The sequence below is a fragment of the Gopherus evgoodei genome, chromosome 1 (genome assembly GCF_007399415.2).
Source record: "Gopherus evgoodei ecotype Sinaloan lineage chromosome 1, rGopEvg1_v1.p, whole genome shotgun sequence".
NCBI classification, from domain to species: domain Eukaryota; kingdom Metazoa; phylum Chordata; order Testudines; family Testudinidae; genus Gopherus; species Gopherus evgoodei.
Window position 1 is genome coordinate 343,197,591 of NC_044322.1, and position 15,827 is coordinate 343,213,417.

Genomic DNA, 15,827 nt, shown 5'->3' on the forward strand with positions numbered 1-15,827 from the left:
AGTGAAGAGTCCACACTGATACAAGCTCCTGGAGGCATCATACCTCATTGAGGGAGTATACACATCAGTGTCAGCTAAACCTTTTTCTAGGGGGCAATCTGTGCTTCCCACGCTAACACAGTACTCCAGCTCTGTTCCTCTCCCAGAGCACAAGGGCCAAGATTGTGCCTAGCCTCTAAGCAGAGGTGCAGGAGTGGAAAAGGCTCTTTGTCCTGTCTATATGCCTAGCTTCTTATACCACATTCCTCAGGGTGTGAATGCCTAGGTACCATGTGTGGTTTCTGATGCATACCCAAAGTAGAATTCAAGGCTGTTCTTTATGTAATGTAGACATCGATGCTTACAGGCATACATATCTGCAAGCGTCAGTCTTCAAATATGGGTTTGTGGGTAGAGAGAGAGGGTGTTGTTGTTCAGGAATGAGTGGGATATGCAAACTGGGGCGGGGAGAGATGGTGCAAATTGGGTAATTATGTTCGAGCAGTGAGAAATCAGTGGGGTTGGGTACAGAGGTGAATTAATATGTGAATGAGGGACAGGAGTTAGTGAGCATATATGGGGGAGCAGGAGTAAGTGAGGTTGTGAGTGGAGAAAAGCAGGTAAGGGTTGTAAATGCATGCATGTACACAGAGGGGCAGGATTAACAACTACGGTTTGTGAATGGCTATGGGAATGTGGGGGAGAGTGAGTGGTGTTATGAGTGGCCAGAACAGAGTGATGTGGTGTAGTTAATGAGTGAAAGTTCATATAAACTAGTGTAGGATCAGCATGCATGTTAGCATGTTTAATATGGTTCGTCACAGTCTTTTCAGATGAGTACATGCATTGCCAGTGTCCCGGTACAGTGCTTTAGACCCCTTTTAGTGCATATCAAGTGCACACTTCAAGTGACAGGTTTGGCTTCCATCACTTCTCTGTAGAGTAGAGCCCTGCAATCCAAACTCTTGGACTGGATCTCTGGGTTAAACTTCACACAATCAACTGCGCTTGGCACCTGCAAGAAAACTTCTGATTAAAGTGACTCAAAACAAATATATTGTTTATTCACTTAATGGCATGAAGCAAACAGGGAAAAGGGATAAAACTATACAAGCCCTGTATGCCTGGTTCTTACCTACACTTTATTCTTTCCTTGCAAGTGTTGAGTAAGTTCCACTCAGCCCAATCATCCTTACTACAGGGCTGGGCATGACAGTCAACCCCTCCAGCACACTCTCTCTCTCTTTCTCTCTCTCTCTCTCAGGCTATTTCTACACTGCAATTAGACAACTGCAGCTGGCACATGCCAGCTGATGTGGGCTTTGAGGCTTGAACTGTGGAGCTGTTTAAGTGTGGTATAGATGTTTGGGCATGGGCTGCAGCCTGAGCTCTGGGACCCTCCCACCTTTCAGGGTCCTAGAACCCAGGCTCCAGCATGAGCCGTAACTTCTCTATTGCAATTCAACAGTGTCTTAGCTCAAGCCCTAGGAACTTTAATCAAATGATATTAGATACATTAGATACATTAGAAGCAAGAGGAAGACTAAGGACAGGGTAGGCCCACTGCTCAATGAGGAGGGGGTAACAGTAACGGGAGACTTGGAAATGGCAGAGATGCTTAATGACTTCTTTGTTTCGGTCTTCACTGAGAAATCTGAAGGAATGTCTAGTATAGTGAATGCTTACGGGAAGAGGGTAGGTTTAGAAGAGAAAATAAGGAAAGAGCAAGTAAAAAATCACTTAGAAAAGTTAGATGCCTGCAAGTCACCAGGGCCTGATGAAATGCATCCTAGAATACTCAAGGAGTTAATAGAGGAGGTATCTGAGCCTCTAGCTATTATCTTTGGGAAATCATGGGAGACGAGGGAGATTCCAGAAGACTGGAAGGGGGCAAATATAGTGCCCATCTATAAAAAGGGAAATAAAAACAACCCAGGAAACTACAGACCAGTTAGTTTAACTTCTGTGCCAGGGAAGATAATGGAGCAGGTAATCAAAGAAATCATCTGCAAACACTTGGAAGGTGGTAAGGTGATAGGGAATAGCCAGCATGGATTTGTAAAGAACAAATCATGTCAAACTAATCTGATAGCATTCTTTGATAGGATAACGAGCCTTGTGGATAAGGGAGAAGCGGTGGATGTGATATACCTAGACTTTAGTAAGGCATTTGATACAGTTTCGCATGATATTCTTAAGCTAGGAAAGTACAATTTAGATGGGGCTACTATAAGGTGGGTGCATAACTGGCTGGATAACTGTACTCAGAGAGTAGTTGTTAATGGCTCCCAATCCTGCTGGAAAGGTATAACAAGTGGGGTTCCGCAGGGGTCTGTTTTGGGACCGGTTCTGTTCAATATCTTCATCAACGATTTAGATGTTGGCATAGAAAGTACGCTTATTAAGTTTGCGGACGATACCAAACTGGGAGGGATTGCAACTGCTCTGGAGGACGGGGTCAAAATTCAAAATGATCTGGACAAATTGGAGAAATGGTCTGAGGTAAACAGGATGAAGTTCAATAAAGATAAATGCAAAGTGCTCCACTTAGGAAGGAACAATCAGTTTCACACATACAGAATGGGAATAGACTGTCTAGGAAGGAGTATGGCAGAAAGAGATCTAGGGGTCATAGTGGACCACAAGCTTAATATGAGTCAACAGTGTGATACTGTTGCAAAAAAAGCAAACATGATTCTGGGATGCATTAACAGGTGTGTTGTAAACAAGACACGAGAAGTCATTCTTCCGCTTTACTCTGCGCTGGTTAGGCCTCAACTGGAGTATTGTGTCCAGTTCTGGGCACCGCATTTCAAGAAAGATGTGGAGAAATTGGAGAGGGTCCAGAGAAGAGCAACAAGAATGATTAAAGGTCTTGAGAACATGACCTATGAAGGAAGGCTGAAGGAATTGGGTTTGTTTAGTTTGGAAAAGAGAAGACTGAGAGGGGGCCTGATAGCAGTTTTCAGGTATCTAAAAGGGTGTCATCAGGAGGAGGGAGAAAACTTGTTCACCTTGTCCTCCAATGGTAGAACAAGAAGCAATGGACTTAAACTGCAGCAAGGGAGATTTAGGTTGGACATTAGGAAAAAGTTCCTAACTGTCAGGGTAGTTAAACACTGGAATAGATTGCCTAGGGAAGTTGTGGAATCTCCATCGCTGGAGATATTTAAGAGTAGGTTAGATAAATGTCTATCAGGGATGGTCTAGACAGTATTTGGTCCTGCCATGAGGGCAGGGGACTGGACTCGATGACCTCTCGAGGTCCCTTCCAGTCCTAGAGTCTATGAGTCTATGAGATATTGATGAAATTGACTTTCAGATGTAGGACACAATGTACAAAACCTTACTAAATTAAGGGGAAGGTAATAATGGCCCAAATTTAGTCTTGGCGCAATTCCATGCAAGTCAATGGAGTTGCTTCTGTTTATAGCCAGGGCTGATATGGCCCAATAAACAGTACAGAAAAATTACCAGATGAATAAAGGATCAGGGAAACATTCAGCAAAGGTCAGCCCTAATCTAATGTAATTTTTCCGTCTTGGTATGAGGTTAAGAGTTCCACTTTTGTGGAGTGAAAAATGATAAAAAGTTTCTTTTCTTTCCTAGACCATGACAGAAATAAGAAGTGAAGCTCATATGATACAAATTGCATTTTAAATAGTAATTAATTGAATTGAAAAAGGGAAATGTATGAAATATACAAGATTTATGTGACTATATTTCCTTTTGAAAATAATTTCCATTTCAAGCATAGGGGCTAATTCTACAACCCTTACACTGAGTAACTTCTTAGTCACACAAAGTGCCACTGGAGTCAGCAGGGCTGCTCACAGAAGTACTACTTCATGTGAGACAGGGATACAGAATCAGACCTGGCATTTTGTACAAGTCTGGAAAATTCTTTAACTTCTGGCAATTATTTAAGGATTCACCATTCAGTTTAGTATAACTGATTTAAAGACAAAGAGGTAAGCTTTTCTCTGTACTTTCCTACTACAAACTTTTCATCTGGTGGAGTTCAAGGTAAGGTTGTTAAAGACAGCAAGTAAGCAAGCCTGAACAACTAGTCCCTTGACTGTGTTCTTCAGCATGTGCAAGCTAAGCATATTTTGAAAGCCTTCCAGAAATCTCATGCTGATGTCTTGTCATCTATAATACATTCAAGTTATGGACATAAGGCCTGATCAGGGAGATGCCGAACACCTTCTGTGGACTGTTAAACACTCTCAGCTAAAGTCAGTGGCAACTGAAGTGCTCAGCACCTTGCAGGATTGAATTCAATGGTTTAAAATGTTCTGTTCTGGTTATTGTGTTTATTAACTAAAACAGATTTCTGTTGACAACTACCATTTATATTTCCTAACCACGCTTGACTTTATTTCTGTATTTTAATGGCAGTTTGCAGCTGTAGACATCTCTCAGGGGAAAGTCTGGAACTTATTTCAGTTAAGTGTGTATGTGTGTAACAAACTATATCTACATTAGTTTTGCATGCATTTGTATTCATTGGCATCAAAATGAATAAAGGAGCATGAAAAACAAGTGTCTGCATTCTCAAACACAAGTGCTTAGGCTTAAGGGTTCTGTTCTTTTTTGAATGTGTATGAGTTGTTCCAGTTGCCAAAATGATAGAGTTATAAGCGTGTAAAAATGAAGAACAGATTCAACAAAGGACATTATAGAAAACAGAATTAGAGAGACTGATGCCTAATTCCTTTGTATATTATTAATTTGTGTAGCACCAACAGTATGCTACGTGTTTTACAAACAGTTATGAAAATTAGGACCTGACTCTAACAAATTACAATATACAGAGGCTAATGCTAAATGAGAAGGCTAACATTACAAAGGCTAGAGGGTAAGGCCAAACAATAACTTTTAGAAAAGTAAAGCAATACAGTTTGAGAATAATGAAGCCAGAGAGAAATCTTTGATTTATGCACTTGAAATAAACAGCTAAATCATGAGTGCACATGTAATGTGTATATGAAATTAATATTGTAAATGAAGTATTTTAAGTTTGACTCTACTTCATCTTTGGATTTTAATTTTTTTAAATTTAATATTTTAAATTAAATTTAATATCTCTTCTCTTAATCTTTCTCTTGCCTCTGGACTTGCTTTTTGTGAAACCAATGGGCATACTCAAGAGAATTATAACTTTTGTGTTTGCAACCCTCTGTTGCCACAGAATGTGAGGCATTAAAATCCTTTAACCTTAAGATGACAAAGCTTTTGTTGTGAACTTGCAGTGGTACCACAGGAATCCGTCCTCATGAGAGAAGACTGTGATGAGAAAGGGAAATGGTGCCAACTTCTTTCTCCCCTACAGTTTTAAGATTGTCCTTGTGATCCTCCTGGGGCAATTTTAAAGAAGACACTCCCTGGCCTAGACTGCTAACAAACACTGCAATACCCATTTAATTAGTTTTGGTGGCAGTTAAATATAGGTATGGGTACATTTTCAGAATGGGGATTTCAGTAATGCTGGTGTGATTATGCAAGCCCAAGCAATTCTAGTAGGTATCCACCTAAAGTGCCTCAGGTTTGTAAATTCCCCTTATTAGTTACATATTTAGACAACTCCAATAACTCACTGGCTGTGTATCTGAAAATATTCATTCATTTGTGTTCAAATAGCAAAGTACCCCCAAGGGAAAATTATAGGGTTTGGTTGTGGCATTTGGGCACAGTGCATAGTAAGAGGAACAGTACAGAGCCCCACTACAGAATCTGGGGGGAACACACTGGCTGCTACACCTGTCTACAAGAGGCAAGTCTTACATTCTTCCTACCCCCCTTTGCGGTGCTGTGCATTCCAGGGGAATACAGAAGGAAAAGTCCCTGTGCCACACAAGGGGTAGTGGCAAAGGCTTTCTGCATTGTTTTCACTACACACACTCGCACTGTGCGTGAGCCAAGTATAGTCTGACCCATAATGACTTGTAAAAATAATATTAAATTAGGTCCTAGTTCTTCAAGCTTCACTTGTAATAACAGGAGCAACCATTGAAGACTCAGGATTTAAATACATATTATTATTTTATTTTCTTAAGGTCTGTATCCTGTACTAACTGGTAAGAAAATAATTATAGTAAGAGTTGTAATTTTTTCTATTACAAAGCAATCAACAAAAGATGCCATCTGAAATCTTGTGCTTTTGGCCCCAATTTGTCTTCCTTTCTTTTATTAAATAATCTTACATCTGGATTTGTATATACTAATACAGTCCTGCTAATTCGTCAGGATGTTCTGACTCACTAGTGCAATAGAATGTTATAGCCATAACCATATGTTTCCATTACTTCCATATCTGAAGAGCAATCAGTTGCTGCATATGACTATCCCATAAGAAACTTTTAGAATACATAACTGATTCCATGTCCAGACAGCAGTACCAAGAAGAATTCTAGCTTCTCAAGTAACATAAGATGCTTTATAAATAGAGCAAATTAAGCAGACGGGGGGAATTCAGCAGGCACCAATTGGAACACATAATTCTACATGTTTAGACTGAAAGTTATTCCTGATTTTGATCTCTCTGACCTATAAATTCCCTCTTCTGCAAAAGTGCATGGAGGGGAAGAAGTTCAAGTACAGCATCTGTGAATTCTGTCCCCAAAGTCCTGGGACAAAAAATGCTACAGATGTTAGAGAATCATGGGTATCTGTTCCTCAGAACTTGTGGATCTTAAACAGCCTCACTGAGTGACTCTCCTTCCAAGATCACCTCCACTTCTCCCCAACCCCACCCCTTGGCAGTGCCAATTTCCAAGCTGCCACTGGCTGACAAACCATTGCTGTTCTTGTTGACCACTCTTAGGGAGCAATTGCAGAGTATGTGTCTGCACTAATTGGTAAGAAAAATAGTTACAATAAAAGTTATTTTTTCTCTTACAAAGCCAGCAGCTAAAGATGCCACCTTTTTCTTTATAACAACCTGTTATGTATTTGAAGACTTACCATGTCCCCGCTCAGTCTTCTCTTCTCCAGACTAAACAAACCCATTTTTTCAGTCTTTCCTCATAGGTCATGATTTCTAGACTTTTGAAAAATTAAACGTAGTCCTCTGTGTGGGCTAAGTGAAACAGCAGGATTAAATCAGCTGTTTCTGAGCATTATAACTGGAACAAGAGTAATATACAGACTTTTTCTTTTATCCTCCAAGTGCATATGAGAGAGAGCTTTACATGCAGAGAAGGCTTTAAATGTTCATTTCATAATGATAGCCAGGTCATTTCCTTTTTCAAGGTTTTATGCCACATGTCCCCAACTAAATTTAACAGGTAACACAGGTCACATGGACAGCATTCAGAAACAAGCACTTAATGCCCCACTCCCATGCCTTTTTCATATATGTTTTATTGTCTGATACAAGAACAGTGATCCAGTCAAAGGAAACCTCATGTTTATCCAATGTTTTCCATATTGAAATGAAATTTAATGTGGATAAATGTAAAGTAATGCACACTGGGAAAAATAACCCCAACTATACATACAATATGATGGGGGCTAATTTAGGTACAACTAATCAGGAAAAAGATCTTGGAGTCATTGGAGTCATCATAGATAGTTCTCTGAAGACATCCACACAGCATGTTCACCTCAAACATCTAGACACCATATTTTTGCATGTTTTGTTCTCTGCTCTTTTCAGATTTCCAAGCCTTTGCTTTACGTTTGTGGGATTCTGTTTCCAAATGTTTTATCTCAACTTACCTTATGATTTTTATCTCCTGGTATGTTGCATGTTGAACAAAATAATAAACCTCCACTTTTGTGGAAGATATTTTTGGGATATTGTGCAGATCACTCCCTTGTACTTATGCTTGATATTTTACTCATCATCATCATCATAGCTGTAGACTAAATCCTCTGTGTTTGCAACATAGCACCATGTTTGTACTGTTGCTAAGGAAGGCATCCGAGCTCGTCAAACATAAATATATAATGTATTTTTAATAGTTACATGAATTATGTAACATAATTTCATGTAATGCATGCTACTGTTAAAACGACATTTTTCAAGTAATCAAGTTCAATGCACTTTGTTAAAATCCTGAACACACAGAAAAATCACAGACACTAAAGAAGCCATGGACACAAAGAAAAATGGTATCAGTGACATTTTTTTCCACTGTGACAAACCTGCAGCCTTCAATCATAACATAGGACAACCATTATGAAGATGACCTCAACAGTAGAACATTCACATGGCTGAATAAAAATGACTGGAACCTTAAATCAGTGTCCATGATAGCTAAAACCAGATTCAAGGGTGAAAGTAACATTAAGCACTTACCGGTATGGGGGCCCACCTCCAGGCCCCTGGAAGGGGTGGGGCCTCAGGTGAAAGGGATGGGGTAGGGGGTCGGCCTCCCCCAGCCAGCCCATCTGTGCTGCCTGGCCCGTGCTGCCCAGGGCTCCAGCAGCGATTTAAAGGGCTCGGGGCTCTGGCTGCTGCCATGGTAGCAGCAGCGGCGGCTGGGAGCCCCAAGCCCTTTTAAATTGCTGGCCCCAGGGCAGCTGCCCCTTTTGCCCCCACCCCGTAGGTGGCCGGGGGGTGGCAACAGGGGAAATGACATTAAAGCACTGCCACAGCAGTGCTTTAAGGAGGGTCCTTTAAGTGCTGCCTTGGTAGCGCTTTACCGTCAGCTGGTATGGGCCGGTACTGGCGGCCGCTTCTTACTGGTACACTGTACTGGCCTGCTTTCATCCCTGACCAGATTAAATACAACACTCGTACCCACATTACTTTATGGCTGTGAAACATGAGTACTCAAAAAGCACCTGGAGCAAAAGCTGCAAACATTTGAAAGGAGCTGATTGCACCATATCCGAGGCATGACAAGACTAAATAAACTAAGAAATTATGATATCTGTAGAAGACTGAAAGTACATTGTGTGAGTACAATCATCAAAAGTCTGCCTGGACAGAGAGGACGTGTATGTTCAAGGAGGCAATCATATAACAGTATATAAAACCATCCAGGCAACACCCCAACTGGGTTAAATGGTGGCTCAAAATAGATGTGGTTGAAATCTGTTTATAATCTTGGCCCTACCAATCCTTGGTGTTGGAAAAAGATGATGATAAGCATGCTGATGGTGAAAATAATCTTTATGCTAGAGTGTACAGTTTTTGCATGCACTTGTTAGTAAATGCTCTTCTACAGTTTATCTCCTTCAATATCTGTTTTTTTAAAACCACATGTTTTTCATTTCAGTTTTATTAAAGAGTTCAGAAAGTGCCCTAAGATACGAAAAACATCTCTGAGGTCTTTTTAGGTATCGGTGCTCTAATTCTGTGTTGATATTTGAATTATTCTTTATGCACCAGATTTTGCAGTGAAACTTATACCTATATAATGAAATTTGTTTTTTGCACACTTGTAACATCTAGATCAATGTTATGGTAAGACTGACCTAAATCCAATTTTCAAATGGTATCCAAATTGTCACAGATGTTATTTCACTTCACTTTTTAATGTTGGATAGCATGGACTGTTAACTGTCTCTTTTTATTGCTTTGCATATTGCCAATGTGCTGATCTCTATGACTATTTTTCTGTAGTTTACAAGAAGACAAAAGACTTCTGCAAAGGGAATATGAGAGAATCCCCAAGCAAGGTGTAAGTATGAAATACACCTCACTAAAAAAAGTCATGTTTTGTGTCCTGTTGGATAGCATGTAAAATAAGAAAACTATGCAGCTGAAGATGCTATTTTAAAAACTAAAATAGTAGATTTTTGTAACATCTGGAATATGTGGAAAAATCAAGAGGTGGAATTCAAAGAAAAGGCTGTATTGTGTCATTCACTTTTGAGACCCTCAGGACAAACACTAAATATTTAACTTATAAAGACATTTACGGATAGATGTCCTGAGAGAAACTGTTCAAATTACAATTCTAATAATTCACAGGACAAATATTGAAGTAGTACTTCTGGAGGAATTCTACACCACTGCATGGTCACAGAATTAATGTCATCCACAGGTTGCTTTGCTTCCCTGCAGAAAAATGACTTCTGAGGGGAAGCAAAAGGAAGCTGCAAGAGCAGTCACTCACCCCTCCCCAGCAGCCCAGAGCAGCTGGTGGAGACATAAATCTGTGCAGCGGGGGAGGGATTGTGCATATGTGCAGGGGAGATGTCACTCACTGCTGAGGGGCAGGACTGGGCATGCATGCATGTGTGCAGGTGAGCAAACGAGGTGTAAAGGAGGTGTAAAGGAGACATTGTAAATGACACTAAAGCCTTATAAATGCTTAGGGTGCTTTAGTGATTAGAACTGGTTTAAGTTTTCAGACTGAAAAATTTTCCTTTCAAAATGTGCTCCATGAACTGTTTACTTCTGACCTTTCTGGAGACTGTCAGTAGCCAATACAAATTGTGAGTTTGATACCTCCGCCCTCATTTGCTCTTCAGTTGCCTATGATTGTAATACTGAGCATATGGCTGCATATATTTGTTGACTAATAACTAGAAATAAAGGATCAAACTTAGCTAAATTATTATTAGACAAAGGGGGGTTGAGGATATGCTCCAGTGCTCCCCACTCTCATTCTCCATCCATTGTACTGTAGGTTAAATAAATTCCCAGATTTTTGCAGAATTTTAAAATACTGTGAACATAATTTTGGTGCAGAGTAAAGTAGTAACAAATTATATTTCATATCCTATCCTATAATACATATACCATTCAGAATAACTAATCTTAACCCTTTCTTACAATATTGTTCCCTTTCCCAAAAATATAAAAGAGGTCTATATATCCTGCTTGCTTTTCTGATCATCTTAATCCTCCCACTGTGCTCAGAATTTATTTTTCTTCCATTCAAACAAGACTAGTGGGGTTTGTTTCATGAAATTGCCCATCATCTCATTAAAGGCCTGATTCTGCAATTCTTGCATATTTTGAGTAAAAAACACTCAATAGTTAATAATTGTAAAAAAAGGTAAATAACATTCAGCATGTGAAAGACTACAAATTCAAGATCAGTATTTGGGATAGAGGGATGTACATCTTTTTCTGGTGAAAAATCCAGATGAACATTGCAGATGGTTCCTTCTGGTTCCAGCTGGCTGACCAGGTTAAGAGCAGCAAATCTATTCACTTAGAGGTTCCTGGCACTGCAGATTATTGGAGCTTCTGGTCCTTCAGTTAAAACCAATAGTCTTCTTAGCGTATGCAAAAGGTGATGCAGGTGGTACATAACTAGGCTTCATCACCGAGTTTGGTCGTCTGGCTGGATGATTAGCTTCTTGGTCTGAGTCAGGTACTGATGAGGAGCACGATATAATAACCAACAAGAGCCAGCTGAAGGATTGTAATCATTTTTACTCGAATTTTCTAGACTTTTACTTTTAGTTTGCTACTTTGAATCCAGCCCAGGTTGGTAGTGGCCAAAATTTAGCATCTACTGGCTATTCAGTGGCCTTCTGAAATGAGCATTACAGTTGATGTTAAATTGACTATTGGCACAAAGCCCAAAGTCTGGACAGACATGGAAATTGAACTTCTGCTCTCACTAATACGGTTGTCCTTCCATGTCAGAGTTGAGACATGATGCTGGAGCAGTGTAGGGTAGTTAGCACTGCTGCTGCTTGTTTGAATCTGTTCTATGGGTGAATAGAGGTCTTAAGGGCTATCAAGCCAACCCTTATAAAAGAAGTAAATTATCAGAACAATAGGAAGACCTAAGACGGTATGTATGTATATGAGAAAATATCTTTGAGTAATATTTATTTTAAAATTTAAATTTAACTTACAACAAAATATAAAAGAAAATTTGGTGGAAATATGATGGAACCAAAGAATTTTAGGAGTTTTCGTAATCGTGAAATAGGAAAACTAAACTCATGTGAATATGCAAAAATACCAAAGTAATACACAGTCCATTTAGGCTTCTCAGTCTTTTAAAGAAAAGGTGCAGTTCTCTAACGAAAATCCATAAATTATTAAACAAACAATACAATATTTTTAAAAAATTGTAATCAAGAAATGCACTTTCCCCCAAAACCAATACAAATTTGAGATACCTGATCTTTGACTTTACTTTTAAAGGAGACAGAAAAGAAAATGAAAGTGGTGAAAGAAAACTGTGAAGAGCTCCGTAAAGAAACAATCCAAAGGAGAATGGAAATTAAAGCATTGAAGGAAGATGTGACATCCAAGCAAAGGCTGATGTTAAGAGAACAGAAAGAAGTAGAGGAACTTCTTGAGCAGCAGGATGACTTAAAAGTAACATGAGAATGCGTATGTGTGTGTGTGTGTGTGTGTGCATGCGCACACTCAGGGAAACATATTGAATATTCTGAATACTTCTGCTGTCATTTGAATATGTACTGTCATGACATAGGCATGACATCACAAAATGCAGCATTAGTCAATAACCATGTATCATGTTGCTATACCATTCCCACAAGTAGCTATCGGGGAAATTATAGGCATAAGACTGACAACAAGTAGCTTTCATAATGGTTAGAACTCTTAGGCTAATTTCAGGTATATAGATATTAATGGAAAAGACAGAACACAGTATTCTGTGAATTATAATTAGAGCAGGTCAGGAATTTTCAGTCAGTCTTTTTTGATTAAAAATGTAGTTTCTGCAAAATTTTCTACAGGACATTTTCAATTTTGCTGAAACTTTTTGATTTTTCCATCAGGAAAATATGAAAATGAAATCAATAACTTTCAATAAACACACACACACACACACACACACACACACACACCCGCTTGAGACCTAAGGTAGGTTAAATTCAGAAGACATGGATCGGTGAAAGGTTTGAGGTCAGATATTTCATGAACCAGGATGGCTGGAAATAGGAGCTTAATAGCATTGGAAAAGCAGGGCTTCCAGTCTTTCAGAAGAATACACAGCACTTCCTTCCAGACGTGTCAGATCTTGAAGTATTGGACCTTAACAATGTGAAATTTGTATGTATAGAAAAGATATTTTAGGTCATTTTAGAGTGTTTTGTGGCTTTCTCTGAGCTCTGCAGCTATGCTGGGACCCTGGTAAGCACAGATTTGCACTAAGAATAGGAGCTAGATTTTCTGGTGCTCCTTGTCTCAGAAAATCTAGGCCTATATATTTATAGCATATGTAGATTATTTGTGAGTTTTGCAAATATAATTTTGCATATCTTTGCACTAGTCAGTAATAGCAGCTGTGTTCTTTTTTGGGAGAAACTTGTGTTATTGAAAAACACACATTTCAGTTCTGGGTAATATTAGTAGTTCAAAGAAAATGTTAGTTCTCTGAAATTACGTGAAATTTAGAGCCTGTTGGTCTAACATTTTTGTTTTATTACTAGGATGAGCTAGTCCGCCTTCATGCCATTCCTGTGCAGCTTGGAAAAGAAATGGACAAGATAAAACGCAAAACATTGTATGTTTTTAAATGTACCTAACTAAAATATTTTCATTTTATTTTTATTATTTGTTTTTTCAGTAATATCTTGGTATATAGACAATTAACAAAGTTTAAGTTCTTGATACAAAATTCTGATCAATACAGATACAGTGTATCCATAATCTACTTAATGAGCAGTATCCATGAAACTGAATCAAAAGATATAGCATCAGCAGGGAAACATATTTTAGACTTGAAAAACAACAAACCATTAAAACGTCTATTGATACTGCATATTAAGATGGTTGATATCAGATACTACACAGATCTTACCTGATATTCCACAGATTTTTTTTTCAAATGTGAACAATACTAAAGATCTAAGTTGATGGTGTAATCTAGCACCTAGCACTTTTCAACACACGCCAGTCCTCAGCTGCTGAACATTAGCATAGGACCATTGGCTACAATAGAACTACATCAGTTTTCACCAGCTGAGGATCATGTTATGAAATTATCCTAGCATCTAGATTTTCTGGGAGCAAGTATTTAGTTACAGTGCTCTGATTTTAGTCTTCCTGTACAAATTATTTGATCTAATGCTTTAAATCGGTTAGATAATATCCACTCATCACCTGTTATGTTTTCCTCCTGATTCCTTACAGACTTCTTTTTGCAGCCAGCAGGTTTCTCTGTTTCAACATTGGCTAATTGGTACAGTAAAGAATGAGATATACTGGTCAAGGAAAAGCATACTTGTGTGAAATGCAGCCAATTGCAATTTGGCTACCTGGTCTTAAAACACTTAGTGGCCAAATTGCTGTCCTAAGTGAGCTTTCTTTGTACCTTATTAACCTATTATATTACACTGAAGTTTATTCTATCTCCTGACTGCATCCTCTATCATTAATTATTTTTCTGATGTTACATTTTTGTATATAATTCCTTGCCTCTGCTCAATTTAATTTAAAAAACTATACATCCCTTTTCTTTTTCTTCCTTCTTTGCCTATTTTTCTGTGTCCAGTTATCTAATTTCATTGAACAAAAGCTGATTTCACATGCATATTGCCAAGCTGTACTGTGGCAGAGCTATAGATTTGGGAATGGCTTACTGCAAAAATACACATTTGAACCTAAACTCTAACTTGTACTGTACTGGTGCTGAAGTGAAATCAGAGAGTGGATAGAGCCCAAAAGGGAGAACTGCCCACTGTAACAAGTCATCAGGAGCATGTGATCTAAGTCAATCCTCCAGTCACTTGGCATGCTGTCACCAACAAGCATTAGCTAAGAATACATGATGCCCTAGTTCAGAGGGGCAGCAAAATGTGCTTCAGAATACTATCTCCATAGCCATGAGGACATACAGAACAGTTGTAGCAGAAGAGATGCTGAGCAATAGTTCTGCTTCTGCTCACTACAGCAGGAGTAACAGCATTTGGGCTTTGTTCTATATTTCTAGAGCTGGATCCATTTTTACAGATGTGATATTATACTGTTTTAAAATGTGTTCTCAGAGATGCAGAGAAGAAGAAAAAAATTCTCATTGACCATGTTCAGGAGTTAAATGATGCCCTTAAAAAAGTGGAAAAAAAGAGTGAAGAAGTATTGGAAGAAAAGAAAGATGTAATGAAGGAATTGGATGGAAAACGAGCTTTGCTTGAAAGCAAAGAGCGAGAATTCAACCATTTGACAAAGTTACTAGAAATGAGCAAAGAGAATGAAGCAACAGCCCTGGCAGACAGGTTAGAATAGAAGGCATGAGCTAGTACTCAGAAATGGTATGAGTGAGCACTCATCTATTCTAAATGAATTATTCTTTTCTTGGTTATTGCTTTAAATAGTTTTATTATTGACTTCATAAAATCACACTATTTAACATTACCCTAATTTCATCATGGATTTATATAATTTCTGTTTATTGAGTTACGTTGGTGATCAAAACCTGATGTTATCATACAAGGGAGAAATGCAGTAAGGGTCTGATCGAAACCCCACTGAACTGCATGGGGCAGCTCATTGATTCAGTGGACATTTGGATCAGGCCCTAAATGAGAATCCACAAAACTGAGGCTGATGACTCAATCTTCCACTGTGCCTGAGCAAAGATTGGTTTCAGAGGAGAAGGGTGCTGACAAAGGCCCGCTTGTGGCTCCCTGATTCTTCTGTGTCCTCCAGCAAAGAATTGGGTATAGCAGAGCCTTGCTCTGCCACACCTCCTCTCCTCAATTCACCTCTGCTGACATGATCACCACCTGACTCACCTCCTCCTGACCCCTGACATCCTCCCTCCCCACTTACACTGGGCAGCACAGCTTTGGAGGAAGAGGCGGCAACAGCAGATGCTAAAGCTGGCATGGGAGTGGGGGGGCAGAGCCACCTTTACCAGCTTTACAACAGCCAGAGATTCCCAGTATCACCAAAGAGAAGTGTTCATTTCATGCCTCCCCTAATCATGATGTTATTTAAAAATAGTACA

The 15,827-nt window shown here is 39.1% G+C and overlaps 1 protein-coding gene across 4 annotated transcripts in view; it reads left to right on the plus strand.

The window, feature by feature from the left end:
• Positions 1-15,827, plus strand: part of CCDC146 (coiled-coil domain containing 146) — a 125,514-nt gene that overhangs the window by 84,405 nt on the left and 25,282 nt on the right. For all 4 annotated transcript variants that reach the window (XM_030555364.1, XM_030555117.1, XM_030555197.1 and 1 more), the window contains 4 exons: positions 9,557-9,614; positions 12,050-12,226; positions 13,309-13,382; positions 14,866-15,093. In XM_030555364.1, the coding sequence (XP_030411224.1) occupies positions 9,557-9,614; positions 12,050-12,226; positions 13,309-13,382; positions 14,866-15,093 (537 nt within the window). The remainder of the gene's footprint in view (positions 1-9,556; positions 9,615-12,049; positions 12,227-13,308; positions 13,383-14,865; positions 15,094-15,827) is intronic.